Source organism: Python bivittatus, unplaced genomic scaffold (genome assembly GCF_059951505.1).
Source record: "Python bivittatus isolate LINGU-HERP-01145 unplaced genomic scaffold, Pbiv_v1 ctg000840_np1212, whole genome shotgun sequence".
NCBI classification, from domain to species: Eukaryota; Metazoa; Chordata; class Lepidosauria; order Squamata; family Pythonidae; genus Python; species Python bivittatus.
In genome coordinates, this window is record NW_028277113.1 from 11,475,317 (window position 1) to 11,495,995 (window position 20,679).

The following is a 20,679-nucleotide window of genomic DNA, read 5'->3' on the forward strand; positions in this document are numbered from 1 at the left end:
ACAGCCTTCTCCAACCTGCTGCCCTCCAAAGATGCTGGATCACATCCCCATCATCCCCTGCCAGCCTAGAGGTGATACCCTTGTCATTTGCAAGCCACGATTTACTCTGTTCTAAACGCACCTTGTAAATCCCAGAGAGAAAGTTCTCTCCACATAAAGGGCTCCGAGGAAGTAATCTGCGCTTCGGCCCCAGAGTAAACGAAAAAGGGAATCCGCGTATTTGTCCCTGGTCGTGGATTCCCGCCTGAAGCTGGAATGAGAAGAAATGACCGCTGTGACCCAAAGAATGCATCCTCGGGTTGAAATGTCCAAGCTGAGTCTTTCCGGTCGCTTCTCTTCCCATCCAGCCCAAAGTGAAGCCCGTAACATCTGCGTAAAGCCGGGGTCTCTCCCTTGAAAAGCAAGACCAGTGGCTCCCCCGCCATTTCTCCCGCTTTTTTCAAGGATTAAACTGGGCTCTTCACGATATAAAGGGGGAGAGTTACATGCCAAGGGAAAGGAAAATAAGCACGTGTCACATACATTTTATTGGGGGAAAAACACCCACCCCAAGAACTTTGTACATCACAATTTCTGACAAACCAACAAACGTTATACATAAGTGCAAATTATACTCTCCGGTTGAAAAGCGATAGTGTGCGAGTATACACGAGATTTATTTCAATTCATTTTTCTTAAAAACAAAACAAAACAAAACAACAGCAACTGTGATATAAACGCTTAAGGAAAAAAAATAGAAAACAAACTAACCCCAAACGTGGTAATGTTGCAATATTTGAAGACAAGACGAGTTAACCAAACCCGGAAATTTGGAGATGCTGGTGGCAGGACTCACATCCCACCCCGAGATCAGTGCTGCTTAATAATGCTGGTGGATGCCAGCGGACTCCCTCAGCGGCACACTGGAATAATAAAGCATTTAATACAAATCAAGACAGAAAGAAGCCTTGAGGTTGGGAGTGACCAAAGGCTTTCTGCTACAAAAAGACTTTCGTTTTTGTTACCTCCTAACCGCGTATCCCGTGGCTACTATGACAGTAAAGAAAAGAATGCCTCGCCTCTCTTCCTGAGACCTTCACACAGAGGAAGGAACTCTTCAGGACGCTGAAGCAAAAACACCAGAGGCAGGATGGATCTCGCACTAGCGTCTTCGAGCGCCAGCCAGCCGTCGTTGTGCCGAAAGACTTGCAATAAGGACTATTTACATCGCCTCAACGATGGCTTGGCAACGCTTGAAGTCACCAATTGGTGGATCCTGCCGCTAGAAGACTTTCAATTCTTATTTGCCCTTCTCTGAATATGCATGTGGGAAATGAGGTTGTCAAGTAAATGACGATGCGATGCTAATGAAATGGGAGTACAACGTACTTCGTTTAGATCATAGACGAAGTTGAGCTCAGTGGCTGAGATTCTGTCTGAGTTACTTGGACACATTTTACTCCAAAGAACATCTTTAAAAAATTTTTTTTAAGTTTTGTGTAATGAAAAGAGGGCAACTTCCAACCAAGTTGGCTGCTGCTTGCCAAACATTTTCAGTGGGTTGGCACCAAACTTACTCATCCTTAGAATCATTCAACAGAATTTAATGGAGTTTCATTTAAAATCCTATTGATTTCAGTAGGCTTGTGCCAAGTCCGAATCCAACCTTTTAAATTTTGCTGTTTAAATAAAACACCTAGACATAAAATAAAATGAAACGGAAAACATGATGTGCTTCGTCTTTTGAAAACACGGGCTAGCAAAGGAATAGGGCAGCCTCATTACGAACTTGCAGAAACCACCGCATAAACCACCATCTTATAAAATAAGGAGGGTGGGAATCGTGACCTAATTTCTCCGGAGGGCCTCGGGCCGAGGAAGGCTGTGCAGCCCAACGCCGGCTCAGGGCGCTCGCAGCCCGGTCTAAGCAGGCGTTTCCTTTCTCGGGGGGAGAGGGGGGAGAGAGCACTTCGGGGGCCCCTCGGGCCGGGCGTCTATTAACCGGAGCCTCAGACTTCAGCGCCCATCGTCTCCGTCGGGCTGACTGCGAGGGGCAGGCGAGGTGGGAGCAGTGGACCTCCCCTCTTGTGCTATGCGCGGGGCTTGCAACTGTGAACTTGTCCCCAGTAAGGCAGCAGTCCTATACGGGGTTGGTCCCTCTACGGGAGAGGGCACGGAGGGGCTCGCTGCGGAGGGGAGGCTTCTGCAAGGCATCAGTCCGGCGGTGGGGGGGAGGGGGGCTTCGTTTCAAAGAGGCAGGAAAGGATCAGGCAAACGTCCCGGCTGCAACGAAGCTCCGGTCCCGACTGCGGAGGATCGCGCTGCGCGAGGCCAGCGGGGCAAAGGGGCGTCTCTGCGCTGGCTTCCATCAGGCGCGCCACGGGAGCAGGGTACTTACGGGGTCTGAGCGGGCCTCGGGGCCGTGGTGTTATTCCGCGCCCTGCCCCGGCCGCGCTGGATTTTGGAGCGCCTCTGCGGCCCCGCACCGCCCTCCGCCTGCGGCCGCCCGCCGGCTCCTTCCGTTCCGCTGAAGAGTGCGCGTTTACATCACACAGGGCTTGATGTCTTGGCAGACGCTTTGGTGGTGGTGGTGGTGGTGGTGGTGGTGATAGTAGGAGCTGCTGGCCGATGGGTGGAAGGACGAGATGCCGTTGAAATTGAGGACGAAGTCCTTCCGGTCGCACACCGGGCTGGGGTGGTGCTGGTACCGAGGAAGCCCCACTGCGGAGAAAGAAGGAGAAGGCGAGTCCAAGAAAAGCTCGGGGCGGGGGGGGGGGGCGGTTAGTTGGGGAGGCAGGGACATGGTATCGGTATCAAGTGGGGTGATGGGAGTCCAAAGGACCCACTCAGTGCACTATGTCCCTCGCTAAGTCAAAAAAACGCATTCAGGGTTGGATTTAGAGTGATGTCTTGAACCAAATCTTTGCCATTACTTCCTTTGCTCCCCAACTTCTAATCACAGAATGCTTGTATTTGTGATTCTAACAACACTCTTCCTATCTGAAGGGGGGGGTGCCACCCATTCATACCCCCAAAATACTTGGTGAGCAATTGGTCTCTTCTGACATCCTCTCTAACCAACTGTGTGCGTGTGTGCCTTTGAGTCAGGGTTGACTCCTGGTGCCTGCCCAGACAAGTCCCTGCAGTTTTCTTGGCAAGATTTCAGAAGTGGTTTGCCATTGCCTGCTTCCTAGGGCTGAGTAGGAGTGACTGACCCAAGATCACTCAGGTGGCTTTGTGCCTATCTCCTAGTTTCCAGCCTAATGCCTTAACCACCTCACTAAACTGGCTCTCTCTCTACCCAACAGGCTTGTTTATTCTATACTGTTAAATTGACACCCCTGCCTTCTTTCTGGAGATCAAGGCTGCATACATAGCACTCCTTCCTCCATTTTCCCCCACAACAACCCTGCAAGGTAGGCCAGGCTGAATGTGAGTGACTGGCCCAAAGTCACCCAGTGACCCTTTGTGCCTGGAGGTGGCCTTAAAGCAGGGTCTCCCCACTCCTTGTTCAACACCTCCACTGCTACCCCACACCAACTCGCTCCCAATGCTGTTTGGAAGGGAATGGGTTTTGACAGGGGGCAAAAGCTGAGTTCTGCAGTGAATGGAACATTTTTCCTAGCCATGGCATGACTGGCTGGCCTGCTCTTCATTACAGTGAAGAGGTCACCAATCAAAAAGGTAACCCAACACCTCCAATTTCTTGGGTTCTCCCCTCGGGCCTCCATTTAGCATTAAGTGGGCTGGCCGGGAAGAGAGTCAAACCAATCAAGGGCCCAATCAATCAACCAGTCAGAGGCATTTGGACTTTGCTGTCTATTTTAATTAAAATAAAATTAAAATTAACTCCATCAAAAGGCAGTGGGGTAAACATTCCTTTGTTGTTGTTAGTCCCATCACCAGCAAAATCTTCCATACTTGGAGCCCAAGGTAAAAATAATGAGGGAAATTGAGACTGAACTTTATTTCCTTATTATACTAATAACTATACTATATAGTTAGCCACTCTAAATTTCGCCCCTGGGAGGGGGGAGGAAGTGGACTACAAATGTAATAAACAATAGCATTTGAGAAGAGCACCACCAATGCTCAAGCAGACAGTGCTGGTAAGAAGAGACAATAGGATGAAGAAGATCAAATGTTCCAGTGCTCCATTCTTCCACTCACCTTCTTTTTTCATTACCATAGGCATCAAACCAAGAGTAATATTTGACTGAAGTGAAACATTTACCACAAGAGCCAGTGCAGGTTTCCTTGGGAAGCAACCAAGCCCAAGAAGAGCCATGAAACCTGCAAAGGGGGAGCTGAGCTTGAGCTGCATTCCTGATTTCCTTGGGGCAGCTCACCAGGTCTCCCTTGCTCCGACCCCTTGCTGGGAGGGGGCCTCAGCATTTTTGGAAGTGGTCTGCCCTTGCCTTCTTCCTAGGGCTGAGAGAGAGTGACCAGCCCAACATCAACCCAGTTGGCTTTCATGCCTGAGACAGGACTAGACCTCATAACCTCCTGGCTTCTAGTCCAATGCCTTTAACCCCTACAATACATGAACTGTCTCTAGCAGCCTTCTTATTTTAGGAACCCATCCCTGAATTCTTCTTGTAGAGCCAGCTGGAAAGCAGAACTCATGTCCAAGTAGACAGCTTGGTTGGCTTGGAGTGATGGAACTTGCAGTTCAGTACCTCTGGAGGGCACCTGGTTGGAGAAGCCCCTGCTGAAAGGAGCTTTACCTACTCTTGTTTACACAAGTAAACCCCATTGAGTTCAAGTGGGTGAACCCAAGGTAAGTTTTTATTTCAGTTTCATTCAGGTTAAAAAAAAATGCCAGGGGCATGTCAATCATTATAGTAGTTCTGCATTCATATGCCAGACAAATTGGAAAGTGGGAGATGCTTTAATGGCTGTGCAGCAACTGGGTAGCATCCTGCTTGCACCCATTCTCGGAATCACTCTTAGAGGAGGGTCTGGCTGCTCAAAAATCTCCTGGTTCCAGCCGGCTAAATTTAGAGCTCCGAAGGAAGTTCCAAGGAAGTTCAGCCGCATACATGCTTCCAGTCAGGATGCAAATCTATAAGCCTTTCCCTTGGATGTGCTCAACTGACCTCAGCAGGGCTTATTTCTCAGCTGGCCAATCTAGGTTTGCCCTTTGCAGCCACAAGCCAGTGTTAAGCTTTCTGATGGAAACCCATCAGCTTTAAAACAAAGGACATTTCCTCACTTGATTGAAGACTGCCCATAGTTCCCTACTCTTTCTCCTTAAATGGAAGCTCTCTTTTATTAAATCACCCAACAGGGACGCCCACACACGTGTATGGACAATTGGCTTCAGAGCCACAGGTCAATCCTATTAATGCCTATTCAGAAGTAAATCTTACAGTAGTCATATCGGTAAGGAACTCTCAAGTAGTGTAGGAATGCAGTTTAGATGAACTGTTTCGCTGTTGCCTGAATTTTTTTACTTAAGCACGCGTGCGCACACACACACACAAAGGGCGGGGGAGGTGTGCTTAAAGTCGGTTAAGACCCAGATCCTAAGGAACAAGATATTGAATCAATACCCCATTTTTTGCCAAAGCTCAATTTTGGTCATTTTAAGCAGGGTTCCTCAACCTTGGCAACTTTAAGACGGGTGGACTTCAACTCCCTGGGGAATTCTGGGAGTTGAAGTCCACCCATCTTAAAGTTGCCAAGGTTGAGAAACCCTGTTTTAAAGGTTTTCTCCTCTTGAGGTTTGAGAGAAAGGCAGAATCAGATACTTGGACCATTGGCCTCCAGGAATGGTGAGCTTATTTTGTGAAGGATCTGGGAATTATGTATTTCTTTGTGGCCTCCATATCCACTTTTCGGCCAGTCCTAAGGAAAGGGGATAGGAAGGAAATAAGTAAGAACAAACCAAACAGCCCCAAACGGAAACAAGAGTGGCAGGGCTCTTATCAATCGTTATGTCACCATTTGGAAGGAAAGTGCACGATTCAAATCGGATTTTCAAGAAAAGACCCCATTTCCTTTGATGGAGATTATTTCAGGCTTAAAGGTCTTATTATAAAAGTAAATCAATATTTTGTGCATCCGGTTGATCTCTCCCCCCCTCCCCCCCAAAAATTCCTGATTTCAAGATAAGCTCCAGTTACCACTTGTGTTAATGGTACTAACAGCAGCAGGATTTTACACCGTGATGCTTCCCAGTAAGCTCTGTTTATAACCAGGAGTTCATTTTCGAGCCAGGGCATTCGAGGTCACCGCAGCTTGGATGGATTTCTCCAAGTAACACTTTGCTAGCGCAGGATCTCTCACGTCCAGAGATCGGCTCCAATCCGCCAGGCAAAGGCTTGGAAAAAGCAAACAAAAGACAGAAAAAGCCCCTCTTCCTGATTTTAGCCCCGGGCATTTGCAGTGGAGATTTCCTTACAATGAGTTTAACGACCTGCTTCTTCTGCCAGAGTGCAAGTTCTTGAATCCCACGGAAGATCACTGAATTCCATGGGCTTTTTTTTTTCCCTGCAGAGACCTAACAAACGCCTCGGAGATCCCAGTGGCTCAGCGACGCTGCACTTCTGCCCTCTTTAACCTGGCGGCCAGACTTAGTGGAATCAAAGGGGACTAGCTTCCAAAACGCAAGGACGTATTTGCCCATTTGGTTGTCTCGCGTTAATCGGGGATGAGATCTGGTCTCAGTACATGGGAATGATAAGCCTAGCTGATCAGACACGTGAATTCCTAGGCATCTTCCAGGCCCTTCTGTTCTCCCACCCAACAATGTGGTTGGGCGTCTAAAAAACACTGTCGACTCTTTCTAATGAGCTACGGTTTACCAAAAGAAAGGGCCGGAAATGATTTCAGCTGAGTGGGTGATAGAGGGCCAGATACGCCCTAGAAAGAAAAACGAGTTTCTCAGACTTTGCAAAGGCCAGTCCGTCCGTCCGTCCATCTCTCTCGTTTGCAGGACAATCAGTATGGCCTGTTCCTTCGAGGCAGAAAGGGGGTTAGAAGAGTCATTGGACGTTCTCTCCTTCCTCCGATTGCTGTGCCTCCCCAATGCCAGCTGCTTCAGCCGAGATGGAGAAGGCTATTATGCTTTCCAAAACCTGTTCCCACCGTTTCCAACCCATACCCAGCGACCGGCAAGGCGGGTGGAGTAGCGGTTGAAGCGCTCTTTTCCCCCTCTCCCTCTCCCTGTCCCCCCGCCCTCTGCCCTGCTCCTGTTTCGGTCCTTTTGCTCAGTCCAGAGCGCTCCTCTTGATCAACGCAATCGCTTCCCTGGGTTTCCGCGGCCTTTCTAGGCTCCCAACGAAGCCGGCAAGCTTTATTGCAACCCTGATTCAGTCAGCTCGGCTTGGATTAAGAGTGTGCGAAAAAACGCCCGGCTGTCCCCTTCCTCATTCTTTCCCCCTCTAAGCCTCCGAAAGACGACGTCTCTGGTTCCAATCTTGCTCGGCCTTTCGGAGAGCGAACTAGAGGCTCAAAGAGGACCGGGGGGTGGGGGGTGGGGGATGTTACCAGCTCGGCGGCACTAAACCGTGAATTATTTGGTAAGCCTTGAGTGACCGATAAAAATCGGTTGGGAGAGAAAGAGAGGCGATTTCCCCCCAGCCTAGAAAATGACCCACTGGAGAGTCCCACGGAGTGGAGATCTTCAGATCTTCCGGCAAGGGCTGTGGCTGGATGGCGAAATTGGCTGTGCAAATTTTCGAGAGCCTGGGGTCGCTCATTTCGATCCCAAACCCAAGACTTTGGAAGTTGGGTGCCAGGGATCTCTCCTGTCCTCTGCAGGGCCGTAGGCCTCGAGCGTGGCCACAGTGCCTTCACAGTGAGCGTGATGCTTGCTAAGTGGGGAATGGATCTCCCGTGCAGATCTCCCCGCTTCGGACCCTTCAGAGGCGTCCTTTCATCTATGGCTTTGCACAGCCCTGTCAGCTCCAAACTCCCAGACCTTGTTTAAATAGGTTTTTTTTCCTTAGGAGCCCTACAGGAGATTCCACTACAGATTATTGAACACCGCGGGTTTCCAGTGGACAGGAACCACAAGGCTGTGGTTGCTTGCTCTGAAAGAATGTTCTTCTTTCACTTTCTAATTATATTTAGGCATTTGTTGTCTTAAAAAGTGCACTAGAATAATCAAAATATCACATCGATTCTAAATTACTCAGTTAAAAATTTCTCTGAACTTGGGGTGGGGGTGGGGGGGATCCTATCCATGACTATTCAAAAATAAACCTCAGGGCTCACCCCTCAGGTAAAAGAGGATATATTTCCATGTATGTATGTATGTATGTATGTGCGTACATACGTATGTGTGTGTGTGTGTGTGTGTGTATGAATGACACTTAAGGTCACTGAAACTGCTCTAAAATAAGCCCTGTGTCCATCTCTGAAGAAACAACACACCCGGACTTTCCTACTTAAATACATATGTATATGTATATATTTAAATACACACACACACACTTAAATAGGGAACTATAAGTATATACATATACTTAAATAGGAAACTCTGGATGTGTTGCTTCTTCAGAGATGGACGCAGGGCTTATTTTAGAGCAGTCCCAGTGACCTTAAGGAACCTCCTTCTAAGTATCTCTTGAGTGACTGCAGTTCATGAAACAGCTTTTATTAGGTTTTTGAGCTAATGCTCATTTATCAGAGAGCAAACCTCATGGAAGACCATGGGACTCACCTCTGAATAAATACTGAAATTTTATCCCCTCCTTTGCATCTAAGGAGCCCAAAGAATAAGCAGCAATTCAGCAGCCTTTGCCTGTAGAAGCCATCAGAAATGCGAAGGGTTATGAATTCCCGGAGGCCAAGTTGAAATTTCACGTTACTCAAACCGGGCTTAAGGCGGGCTTCGGGTTGGTTAAACCAGGTTAGGGATCAGACTACAACCCCGCCTCCTCCTTAAGGAGCAGTGTGTAGTCAGGAATTGGTAAGATTATTTTGATTACAGTCCTTTAATGATCAAGGAAAGGAAGGAGAGAAGAGAACAAGATATTTTTGGACGTAAGGAGAAAAGGAAACTGCATTTTACTGAGCAGTTGCACTTCATGTACACTTTGGGTAGGAGCATTTTTTGTGTGTGTTCATTAAAGTCAACAACCGAAATTATATTTAGATCTTCAGAATTAAGGCATTAGGAACTGCACAGAAAGAGGCAGGAAGAAGGAAAGAATCTTTTAAAATCTTGTTTTTGTCTTAAAACCTTATTCCAATTCTGCCCAGTTTTTGTTGTTGTTGTTGTTAACATTAATGTTGTGATGATTATATCAGTTTATAAGAAAGATATTTCAGGAACGATAGTTTTCAAATCCCCAGTTAAAAACAAATGCGCTGAGATGTGGGGCAGTTGCGAAAGGCTTCTGCAGTTGATTGACAGCAGGTCACCGACGAGAAAACCCAGGCAGTGGACAAGGTCGTCTGTATTTGTTACTTGTTGAAATTCCCATAAAATTGAACAAGACCTCACTCTCATCTGGGTTAAGTCAAGCTCCAGTCCCCTTCGGTGTGGTCCAGCCCAGACTGTCTTTGTTTAGTTAACCTTCGAGACCCACGTTTAAAAGGGTTATTTGGAGAATCCATCTCCTCCCCCCCCCCCCGCCCAATCCCACCATAACATCTTTTACCCATTTCGGAGCCTTATTTTCTCCCCTCTGCCTCTCTTTCACCCAGATTTTCCAAGACTATTTTTTTTAAAAAGCAACATACTGCGGAGAGAGGAAAACGCAGTTCCTTCCCGTTATAGAAATAACTGGAGCCCCACGTTCGCACCTTCTTTTGCATTTTGGAAGAAAATGCGAAAAGATCGGCTCCTTCCCCCACGCCATCTGCAGAGCGGGTTGCAATTACATTTCCCCCCTCTTTTTCAGTTAGCCCGGTACAACCTTGAGAGTATTTTTTTTTAAATAAGCATACAAAAGTTCCCTTTTGCGATTTAGCGTTTTCCCCCTCCGGGAAAGGAGAAAAGGTTTCACCAAGCAAAATTCTGCCGGGGAAGCGTATTCACCTTATCACAGTCTACATGAGCACACAACCTGGGAAGCAAGGGAAGGCTTTCGGTGATTTCAGAGGGAACCAGAAACAACACAGCCCTGAACATCTTTGCTCGGATGCAAGCTCCACCGATTCCCAAGAGTCGGGGTTTAAAAGGCCTACCCCTGCGAAGACGCGTGCAAAGTAAAACAACCCAAACGCAACAGCCACTCCAAAGGACCGAATAGTAGGGGCCTGGGATGGGATCGTTCTTGATTTATTAACTCCTGGCGTTTGCATCCTTCCCTCCCTGGCTGTGTGTACGCATTCTGCTCCCCCCACCCCCCTTTCTCTCCTTCTCTCTGTGCCTCTTTATCCCTGTTGTCAAAGAGGATTTCGCGGCCCGCTCTCCTACCCAGGTTTACTTGGAAGAACAGCGCCGAAGTGAACGAGAACGGCATCCAACCCCATTCAGCTTCGCGGGGGCGGGGGGGTTGCTTTAAAACTGCAGCCATCCCGTTTAAACTTTGCCTCGGTCATTCAGTCTTGCCTGAAGACCGGGCTGAGGAGCTTGCCACAGTCCCCGGGGCACCAGGTGCTCCGAACGGCAGCCTCTGAACAGAGTTGTACAAGTTGCTTGACACTTTTTCATTCTGGGATGCGAGTGTGGGTGCGAGGGAAAGTGGGAGAACCGAATCTAATAAACAACATCTCTCAGGATCGCCAGTGTGGAGCAGCTCCTGAATACGGCGACCCGCAGTAGCTACGGGTGGCTGGTGAACTAAGATTCGGATCCAAGGTGTAACGAGGTAACTAACATCGAAATTCGAGATTGATCTTCAAAATCCCAAGATGCCTTGAGGCTAGACTGCAGATGTGTATTCTTCCTTAACCCAGTTCTACTTTCCCCCCGAACAATCGGTCTATTCCTCTCGCCCCATCCCCCTAGAAAGCTTTTGCTTTCTTACACCAAAGCTGGTGTTTTCTCTGAAAACATCTGTTCTGGCGAAGGACCTTCGCGGCTTGTTATCTGACAGCTACAACTTAACTTGAGCAGGCGGAGGGATCTTGTGTCTCTCTTCCCTCTTCAGCACTCAGGAGAAATTCAGTGGGTTGGATTTTTTTAGTCCACCCCAAATTTCACTTTCAAGAGTGAGAAATAATGCAATTCCCCGTGACAGCCCTCCCCAGCCCAATCAAGCCAATCACTCGTACACAGTATAAAAAATCTAGATCAGATTCGAAACGGCAGCATATGCGACTCTAACGTTCCTATCCAAGGTCCCGATCTGGCTGCGATTCTGAGTACCAGTAGGTTTGCTTAGGATCGCAGCCAGATACTCTCAGATTTCTCCCTCTCCCCCCCCCCCCCCCGCGCCAGGACTCGCTTTCAGAAGCGATTCACTTCCTTCTCTCTATCCCCTGCAAGAACGCAGTCTATACACGTGCAGTCTATATACGTGAGTATACAAACACCCACAATTGCCGAATGGCGTCCTTTTACTTGAAGTAAGTCCTATTTAAGTGATTCTGGCTGCCAAGTCAGTATGCAGAGAATCTCCTACAAACAACATATTACCGTCTATGGACTTCAAACTCGGTGCTTCTCAACAGGATTGGAACACCTATAAACTATTAGGTGGCCGTTAAGTAGCAAGGATTGGAATTTCCTAACGCGACTGTCCTGCCTGAAGGGAAGGGAAGGGAAGGGAAGGGAAGGGAAGGGAAGGGAAGGGAAGGTTGTCCTCCTCGGCTTCAGAGGGTGAGACTGATCCCACGGGGCTGTTCTCGTCGGGTGCTTAGGGGGCAGTGCAATATTGCCTCGCAGGTAAATTATTCCACTGAATCCTTTCAATTCAGCGGGTTTAGTAGTCTTGGGGCTACAAAGTATGTGCGTGCCTATGATTTGACTTCTGCCCAAGCCCTCCTGAGACCTGAACCTGGCTCTGGAAAACCTTCGGGGATTTTCTTTACATATTCCCAGGAAAGCTGCCTCAGTCCTTGAAAACGAAGCAACTCGCTTCGGCGGACGGGAGGAGGGAGGGAGGGACAGGACGGGGCGGCTGCGGTACCTGAGAGGTCTTCCCTGCCGTTTTGGTGCAGGTAGCTCTGCTCCAGCGAATAGGAGGCCACTCCCGAGTGGATGCCTGCAGGGGCGGCGGCGGCGGGCGGCGGCGGCGGCTGCAGGGCCTGCTGCTTGAGATAGGGCGAGGCCGCGGAGGCAGTCCAGTGTCCGGCAGGGCTGCCGTAGGGCGAGTGGCACTCGATGGCGCTGGCCATGGCCGGCGAGGAAGGCACCGGGCTGCTGCTGCTGTCCGGCCCATAATCAGGGCCGTTGGACGGGACCGGGCAACTGGCCATGTACGTGGAGCCCGGGTTAGGCGACATGTGCGGGACGTGGTGGGCTTCGTAGGCAGCGCCGGCCTGCATCACGTCCAGGGGGTTGTAGCTGCTGGGGTGGCAGCCCAGGGGCGCGGCCGGGGGCGCCTGGAAGTCGAAGCCCTGCGGGAGAAAGCTCAGCCCGTTGACCATGCGGTGGTACATGGTGGGCTTGAGCGCCTGGCATTTCCTTCGGAAGCCCCGCGGGCGGCGGCGGAAGGAGCCTTCCTCGAACATGAACTCGCTGGCCGGGTCGATGGTCCAGTAGTGGCCCTTGCCCGGCCGGCCCAGCCCTTTGGGAAGCTTGATGAAGCACTCGTTGAGGGAGAGGTTGTGCCGCACCGAGTTCTTCCAGCCCTGGTAGGCGCCGCGAAAGAAGGGGAAGCGGGCCTGCAGGAACTGGTAGATCTCGCTGAGCGTCAGCCGCTTGGAAGGCGAGCTCTGGATGGCCATCACGATCAGCGCGATGTACGAATAGGGCGGCTTCTCCGGCCGTCGCAGTCCCGAGCTGGCCTTCTTGGTTTTGGATGGCGCGGGCACGGAAGCGCAGCCGCCGGTGGTGTTGCCGCCGCCGCCGCCGGGGGTTGTAGAGGTGCTGCTGCCGGTGCTGGACGTCTCCAGGGCGGAGGGAGGCAGCGGCGGCTGGCTCATCAAGGCCGGGCTGCGAGGCACCGGGGCCCCGATCTCGGAGCTCATGGAGGCTGCTCCTCCTGGGCCACCTCCTCAGCGGTCTGGCAGCGGCGCCCTGAGCATCTCTCCCTCCTCCCTTGCGCAAGCTTTTCTCCTGCTCCCGCTCTCGCTCTCTCTTTCACACAAGCACAGCGCCCCTTCCCTCCCTCCTCCCTCCTCCCTCCTCCCTCTCCCGTCTGACCCCCTCCTTCTCCTTCTCCTTCTCCACCTCCTCCTCCTCCTCCTCCTCCTCTTCCTCCTCCTCCCCCGGCTCAGGAGCCTCCAGTTCTCCCGGGCTCCGCTCTCTGCCCCCCGCCTGGTGGCCTCCTGAAGCCTTTAAAGAAGAGGAAATCCATCAAACCCCCGCGCCGCTTTTGCGTTAAGGCAGCGCAGCCAAACAAAATCCGCGGAGGGCTATCAGGCCTGTCGCCTTGCGGGGGGGGGTGGGGGGGGAGGAGGAAAAGAGAGGGAGATAAATCCCTTCCCCTTCCCCTTCCCCTCCCCTTCCTCTTCTTCTCCTGCTCTGCTGAATCTATCCCACAACTCAGGCCAAGGGAAGAGGCGAGGCGAGGCGGAGGGCGGGCAGTCTCCGCTCCGCTCCGCTCCAGCTGGCTTCTGTCCACCCCCGCCTCCAGGCCTGCGGACTCCCCGCGGAGGCTCCAGATCCCTCTGGCTGCCATCTTCTGTACACGCAATTATGCCATCCATCAACTTGCCCTTAGACAGTTGCTGAGTCTCCCAGCCACACGCCCAGCATCAGGCTCCCAAGGTAATGTGTTTTCCCGTCTCCTTTCCTTTTGCATGGCATGAGGAGTGCCAGCGCTTTGCCTATCCCGGAGGACGGTTTAGGGGATTTCCTTGTTCGGCAGTAGACTCCCTGAGGCTGAATTCGCTTTCCGTAACGGGAGAGTTTCTGCTCCTTTGGAGAATGTCACCCTGTCTCCACACCGGTCAGCAGCGCCTTTTCAGGGGGTAGAAAGATGCAGCCTAGATGGAGAGGAAGGCGCGAGGCAATCGGTGGGGTTTCTTCCCACTCTAGATCCTTGGCAATAAACCCCATCTTCTGGACTGGGTGCAGTGCTGGCCCATTTCAGAAGCCAAGTGGCAGTGGTGGCCTTTGAGTTTCAGCCCCGGGGCGGGTTTGCAGATGTACATCCTGGAGTACTGATGTCCCTAGGGGGAGGGCAGAAATCAGTTTGGAAAGCTTTCGCCCTGGGCACAAGTGGCCTCAGGTATGAGGGTCCTCCTGCACCTACAGAAATGCCTGTTCAGTTCCTGTTCAGTTCCGTTCCTGCAGGTGCAATTAGCATCTGGAGAGTGATTCCGGAGATTCAAAGCAGTGGATCTGTTCGGAGGGCATGCGAGCGATTCATTTGTTTGGAAAGCTTGGAAAAGTGGAGCTCTTTTTGCTATAGCTCCAGCATTCCTTTTCTTTCAAGGCAGGAGACCCTGAACTACCCGTTTCCCATTTCTGCACACCATTTATTTCCCAAACCACTTTCAAAGGGCGTGCACACGTGCACACACATGTACACAGGCTTCAGTCACTCTGGAACAAACCCTGGGAAGTCAAGACTGCTATTCCAATTTCATAGATGGAAAACTGAGGCTTTCTAGTGATTTTCCCAAGAGCGAAAAGGACATTTAAATCTCTTCCTGAATCCTTCATGCCTTTTGTGTTCTTGATCCTCTTGCACAAAGCTGATACTACGAATGGAGATCCCGTCGTTCTGGTGTTGGCATTAGAAATATTTGTAAGGGAAGGGCATTCCACAAATTATATTTTCTACTGAAGGCCCACTAGAAAAGGTTCCGGAGCAATTCATTTTGCTGATTCTGACATGCCTAGAATTCCATTTTACAAACACCATGCAGTCTGAAGCAACCAAATCAAGGTTCCCCCATGTACTGAACCCAAGCATGGATTTGGACTTTTAAACTTCATGTCTCTCATCTCCAAATCAAATTCTCTCTGGTCTGACGACAAAGCCAAACCAAGAGTATCCAAATCAAGCCTTGAACCTGAAGAATTAGATCCTAGCACTCTGAGCAACTCTTGCCTGGCCTATCCGTCCCTAGAAGTCAGGGTCGTACAGTGATGATAGTCTTTGTTTCATCAACTTCTTAGCTGATGCAGTCGCCGAAGCAACTCTAGGCGGTGATTCGACTGGATGTTGACCCAGGACTGCGGAGAGCCAGGCTCCTATCAGCCATGGCAACTTACTGGATGACCTGGGGCCAGTCATTCCCGCTGACATTGTGCGGAGGATAAAACGATAAAACGATTCTCCAGGTAAGTCTGCTACCTGGGGAAGAGACAAGATAGAAGTCTAAGCAACCAATACTCCCAGGGTTAGGGGATTCCCAAGTGCTCCTCCTTTCAGAAAGGGACGGAGGGCTCAGAAAAGGAGCTGGCTCCCCTCTTGACCTGCTTCCCGAGTGGAGAGAAGTTGCCAATCCACTTCTCGAGCGAGGGCGCAGGGATCCTTCAAATCTCCCGCGCCTGCACACGTGCAAGCTGAAGCGGCCGAGGCCAGCTGGCTCTCTGGGCGAGCCTTAAGCCGCAGCGTTGGTGGTGCTGCTCCGAGCTGCTCTGGGGGCGCGGGAAAGGGGGCGGGGAGGACAGGGGAGGGGCGGCGGCTGGTGCTGCCGCTGCCGCTTTCAGACAGTGACCTGGAGGAGCTGAGTGGAAGCAGGCTTTTTCCATCATCGACCCTCCGCCTGGCTTATACCACCCACCGAGCCCAAGTGTCAGTTTACCGTCCTGAGCCGGGCTCCTTTCCCTAAGCTACGCCGGTAATTAGACAAAGCAAAGCTAAATTAACTGAACAGGCGTCGACAGCTTCTTCCAGATCACCGCCCCTCCGTCCCTGGAAAGACGGCCTGAAAACGGCTTGATTGTACCTGAAAATCAGCTAAGAAAACACGACGAAGCCCGACAATGTTTAACGACACAATTGAAGGCAGGGAAGGAGGTCATTTTCCTTCTTCCCTTGTGTCTGTGTGCGTGCGCGCGCGCGCGCGCGCCTGTAAGTCCACTTGCTGGGGGCCGAGGCGGGATTCCCCCCCCCCCCCGCCCTGACCCTCGGGATTCTTCTGCTCTGAAGGAATTCCGAGCGGGAGGCCGCTTGGTTCACCCAGCCCATGGAGGCCAAACGGTGGCTAGAAGTCTCCGGAGAATGTCCAAAGCCCCCCCCCTCCCCTCCCCCGATTTCAAACTCGCTCGCTGCCCCCGAGGCTGGATTTCCCGGAGCCTGCCTCTCGAGTGGCGTCTGAGTTCCTTCCTTCTTCTTCGGGTGACCTTTTTGCTTGCTTCAACGGATCGCTTCTTTGGCAAAGGGCGCCTGCAGTCCCCGCAAAGGTTCATGAGAAAAGAGGCATTTGCCCCGAAAAACATTCTTTCAAACGGCCAGCAACCTTTTCCAGACAATTTATTTTACACTATATGGAGGGGTGGGAGAAAAACAACGCGCAGATACGGCCAGTTAAGGGTGACTCTGTGTGTGTGCGAGTGTGTGTTTTCCTTCACAGTCAGAATGCCTATCAGTTCCTTCGATCTTCGGCCACCCAAACTTTCAGCATAAATAAGCCCGCCCCCTTTCCGTGATTTATTCCCCCTCATTTCCAATCCACCTTCTGTGGGCTGAATTCAAACATCGTTACCAACATTGTAACTCTTGGGTCAAAGACTTGTCCTCCAGTGACGGTTAGCAGATTTGGGCTCAAAAATGGGGGCAACCAGTAGATGACAGCAAAGGGTTTTCATTATCTCTCTGCTGCCATCAAGCGATGGTACCAACGTTTTGCAGCTCAGATTTGGTAGCCCTTATCTCTTGTACTTTCCCCACGTGTTAATGTGCTTTATTCTTTCTTTCCTTACATAGCAAATAAAAGGAATTTGTTCTTCTGTTGAATCTGGGAGTTTCAGCCTTCCCACAAAGGGAGGGGATCGGCGCCCTCTGGGGAGCTTCTTTATCTGCCCGCCCCCCCCCCCCCCACACCTCCTGTCGCACATGAGCCAAATGAAGAGGGCTCTCGGATCGATCCTCTCACAGAACGGAAGCAAACAAAACCCAGCGCATCATCACCCGTGAGAGTAGGTTAGTAGGATGTAGCGACCTAGATCCATCTATGAGCTCACAGATAACATAGGCTCGATCCCAAATACGCCAAGATGAACACGAATTTCAGTGGAAAGAAAACAGTTTAAAAGCAGGCAAGGGGATTTAACTTCAGCTATTCAGTAGGATGTATTTGGGAGAAACCTGAAGAGCGCTTTGAGCACCCTAACAGGCTCTAATGGCTGCATCGCGCCTGCAGTAAATCAGCTATCCTTGATTACTTCTGATAGCTGAAAAAATGACGGGGGGAGGGGGGAGAGTGAGATTTTTCTCATTTTTTCTTCATTTCGGAGCTTAGCTTTTAGAAGGTATGACAGGCCTGGGCAGTTTATTCTGGTTTAATTTGGAGGAAAAGAGGTGTCAACACCTTCTGAACACTTCCGGGTATCTCTATCAAAAGCGGCTTAACGCAAGCCTAGTCGTTTGCCTTGTTACTTAGAAGTAAATCCCAGCTCTCCGGTATGAGATTAAACCCATACAGTTTATGCACAGGTGGGGAGATGTTCTCTTTCCAGTTGTAATTTCCTTTAAATCAAAGAGGGCTTAATCCCAGGTCGGTGTTTCCTGGATTGGAGCCGAACAGGTTTGTCGTGGATGAGGAAGGAAATAACCCCTGCGAAAGAAGCGGAAAGGGGCTTGCTGCGGGAGAAATCCGGATTAGGATCGATGTACTGTATCCGACGGATGGCCGAGGGCTGGGGTGGATCTGAACAGCGGGGTTAAGCCACAGCCTCCATCCCATTTCCACCCGGCCGTGGCCTTTTACTCCGAATGTGCTGGGACTGCGAGACGGTCGCAGGGTCCGCTTTCTGTATTTCGCAGGAACCAGGAGTCCCGCGCGCCTCCGCACGGCAGAGCCCGGGGCTGCAGGGTCCATCAACGCCCCATCTCCAGCCGCCAATGGGCACGCTCGTTTGAGCCGGCCCTCGAAGCGGCCAGGCCAAAACCCCGCCGTCCCTGCCGCCCAAGAGTCTTCGTTTGCGGCTTCGTCGCAGACGCTGGCAAGCGAGACCGACTCCGGCCGCAGCCGCGGCCTCGCCGCTCTTTTGACCTGATGTGATCACAGCGGCGGAAAGAGCGAGACCGTCTCCGGGGAGGGTTCAAGTTCAGTCTGTTCACTGGGGAGGGTTTCGGGTCATGGGTTCAAGGCACCGTCCCGCAACCCGGCACTCGATCCCGGCTTTGGAGAGCCCAAGTGGTTCGTTTGACCAGAATGGGCGGAAATGAAACCTCAGGACTGTTTTGCTCACTCAGATAATTGTTAAATTGGGCAACCCACTAACCTGATCTAGGAACTCCCTTCGTTAGTCAAGAGTTTGAATGACTTGCCCCAGAATATGCTCTTCCTCATCATCTGGGGCTAAATAAAGAGAAACGGAAATATGGAGACTAAACCCGGGCTGGGGAAAAAAAAAGTCTAATAGAAACAGTCCACACTGTGTGTTATCCTGGAAGTATCCGTCTGTCTGTCTGACTTTCTTTCTTTCTTTCTTTCTTTCTTTCTTTCTTTCTTTCCTTCTTTCTTCTTTCTTCTTTCTTCTTTCTTCTTTCTTCTTTCTTCTTTCTTCTTTCTTTCCTTCACTCATACCTCACTTTCTCTCCGAATATATTTACTTCTCTCAACCACTCTCTTCCGATCCGGGAGAAAGGAAGCGTTTTTTCAATTAACTTTGAGACTGAACTCGTAAACAAACCCCCTTAAGGGGATTTCTTCTTCTAAAAGAAATACCTCTCCTCAACCCCTGTAGCATCTTTTTCTCTCTCTTCCTTCCTGTCAGTTTCAGGACAAACAGTTGCGGTCAGAAGGGCTAGAGAAGAAGACGGAGAGAGTTTATTTCGTCCTCAATAAATTGGGTGTTATTCTCGGGTTCAAAGGAGGTCCACTCGGAAATGAAGCAGGAAAGCGAAGCAGCATCATACATCAGCGGGGTTGGGCCAGATTCCAAGTGATTGGGAGAAAATGGCATTTCTGACAAGGAGAACCTTTTGCTTTATATAATCACTTTGGAAAACGCAGCGTCTTGCACCCGTATATAAGCCCAGTATGACCCAACGAAGTCAGCGTCGCCAGGCTGAAAGAGCCGGGCGAACGAAGCACAAAGGAGAAACGCGAATGCTGATACGAAGACTTCGAGTTCATTTCAGATGAGGATAACGTTCAAGGGAGTGTCCCAGACTTCCTGCCTGGACGCTGAGCTCGGCTTTAGGGGAAAATCAGGGTCTGGTAGCCCCTTTTCGGGCTAACCCATTGTATTAAAAGGCATGCGCTTTCCTGAGCGTGTGGTAAAGCGAACTACAGCTCACGAAAGCATATGCCTTTTAATAAAATGTGTCAGTCTGAAAAGGGGCTACCAGACCCATGATTTTTGGCTTGCATGGACTACCACGGATCTCCTCCTATCGGCTCGGGAGGAAAGTATTCCAGAAACATTGTTTCAATCTGATGAATCTATACCTTTCTATACAGCCATTGTAGAGGACGGTCTCCACCTAGGACGAACTGAGGAAAGGTGGCGGGGTCGGGCGCGAGGCTCGGGAGGGCAAGGGTTTCACGCCACAGTTGCTTATAGCTGCTGCCGCCCAGCCTCCTGGCTCCGTGCTCTCCTGCCCTGTTTATTTGGATAGCCTTTCCGCTTTTTCAAAGGCGGATGACCCACGGCTGCAGCTTTCTTATAACCCGCGGGTCCCTTCCTATACACGGCACATTGCCCGCCAGATCTCGGTGGGTCTCAGCAAATAAAGAAACAAGTGTGTGTGTGTTTGTGTGTGTGTATTATCTGCTTCTGGTCAAGGAGCTAGGTCTTTCTTTGGTATTCTGGCTCCAGTTGGGATCTAAAGGAGCCAGAGATGGGATGAACCTCTGAGGCGGAGTTAAAGCTCACCCTGGCATGTGACCGGATGCTGCGAAGGTGAGCCAAGCGCCGCAGCTGGGTGGGAAAGTTCGCTCCTGGGTCTCCCTTATTGACCGCCGAGCTCCATTAGGTCCTTCAGGTACTCCACGGCTCCGTTTACGCAACCGGCTTAACCAAGTCACAGACTTAGCCCAGTTTGCAGAATGCATCCAAGTAAACTAATCGGACAGGCAGCCACAACAAATCAATCAATCAATCAATCAATCAATCAATCAAACAAACAAACAAACAAACAGGCAATCACAACAAACCAAGCTCAGTGTCGTTACTTGGCTTCCTCAGGCGGGCTGTGTGAACACAGATCTTACCTAGTAAGTGTGCAGTAAGTCTCCCGGGGATTCGTGGAAGCTCTTCTCCAGCAAGAGAGTGTGAGATTGTAGAAGTGAGGGAAAATGAAGCTGAAAATCCAGCCCTGCTGCTTCCTCAAAGGACCAGTCTCCAGACCCCCTTCTTGAAGCCCATCTTTCCCTATCGGGTAAGATTCCAAGCACATTCTATTTGGCTAAACCCCCTCCCGGTCCCCCCAACACGTACTCGAGGTGAGAACTGGCTTTGCTTTAGCCTGCCTTTTGGATCCCTCGCCCCAGAGAAAAGGTCCTGTCCGTAGAAGAAGCAAGAGAATCCTCCTTCTATGGACTTTGATGCTTAAGCGGGAGGAA

General features: G+C 50.7%; 1 protein-coding gene and 1 long non-coding RNA gene across 2 annotated transcripts; one reads left to right on the forward strand and one right to left on the reverse strand.

The window, feature by feature from the left end:
- Positions 1-508: 508 nt before the first annotated feature.
- On the reverse strand, positions 509-13,097 carry FOXF2 (forkhead box F2). Its single transcript, XM_025170759.2, has 2 exons — positions 12,012-13,097; positions 509-2,700 (listed from the first exon to the last, which is right to left on the reverse strand). The coding sequence occupies exons 1-2, from the start codon at positions 13,012-13,014 to the stop codon at positions 2,522-2,524; spliced, it is 1,182 nt and encodes a 393-aa protein (XP_025026527.2). The 5' UTR covers positions 13,015-13,097; the 3' UTR covers positions 509-2,521.
- Positions 13,098-13,510: 413 nt separating this feature from the next.
- Positions 13,511-19,361, forward strand: LOC112541403 (uncharacterized). Its single transcript, XR_003085395.2, has 3 exons — positions 13,511-13,756; positions 15,116-15,280; positions 18,887-19,361. It is a non-coding gene; the product is annotated as an uncharacterized LOC112541403 (long non-coding RNA).
- The last annotated feature ends 1,318 nt before the right edge of the window (positions 19,362-20,679 follow it).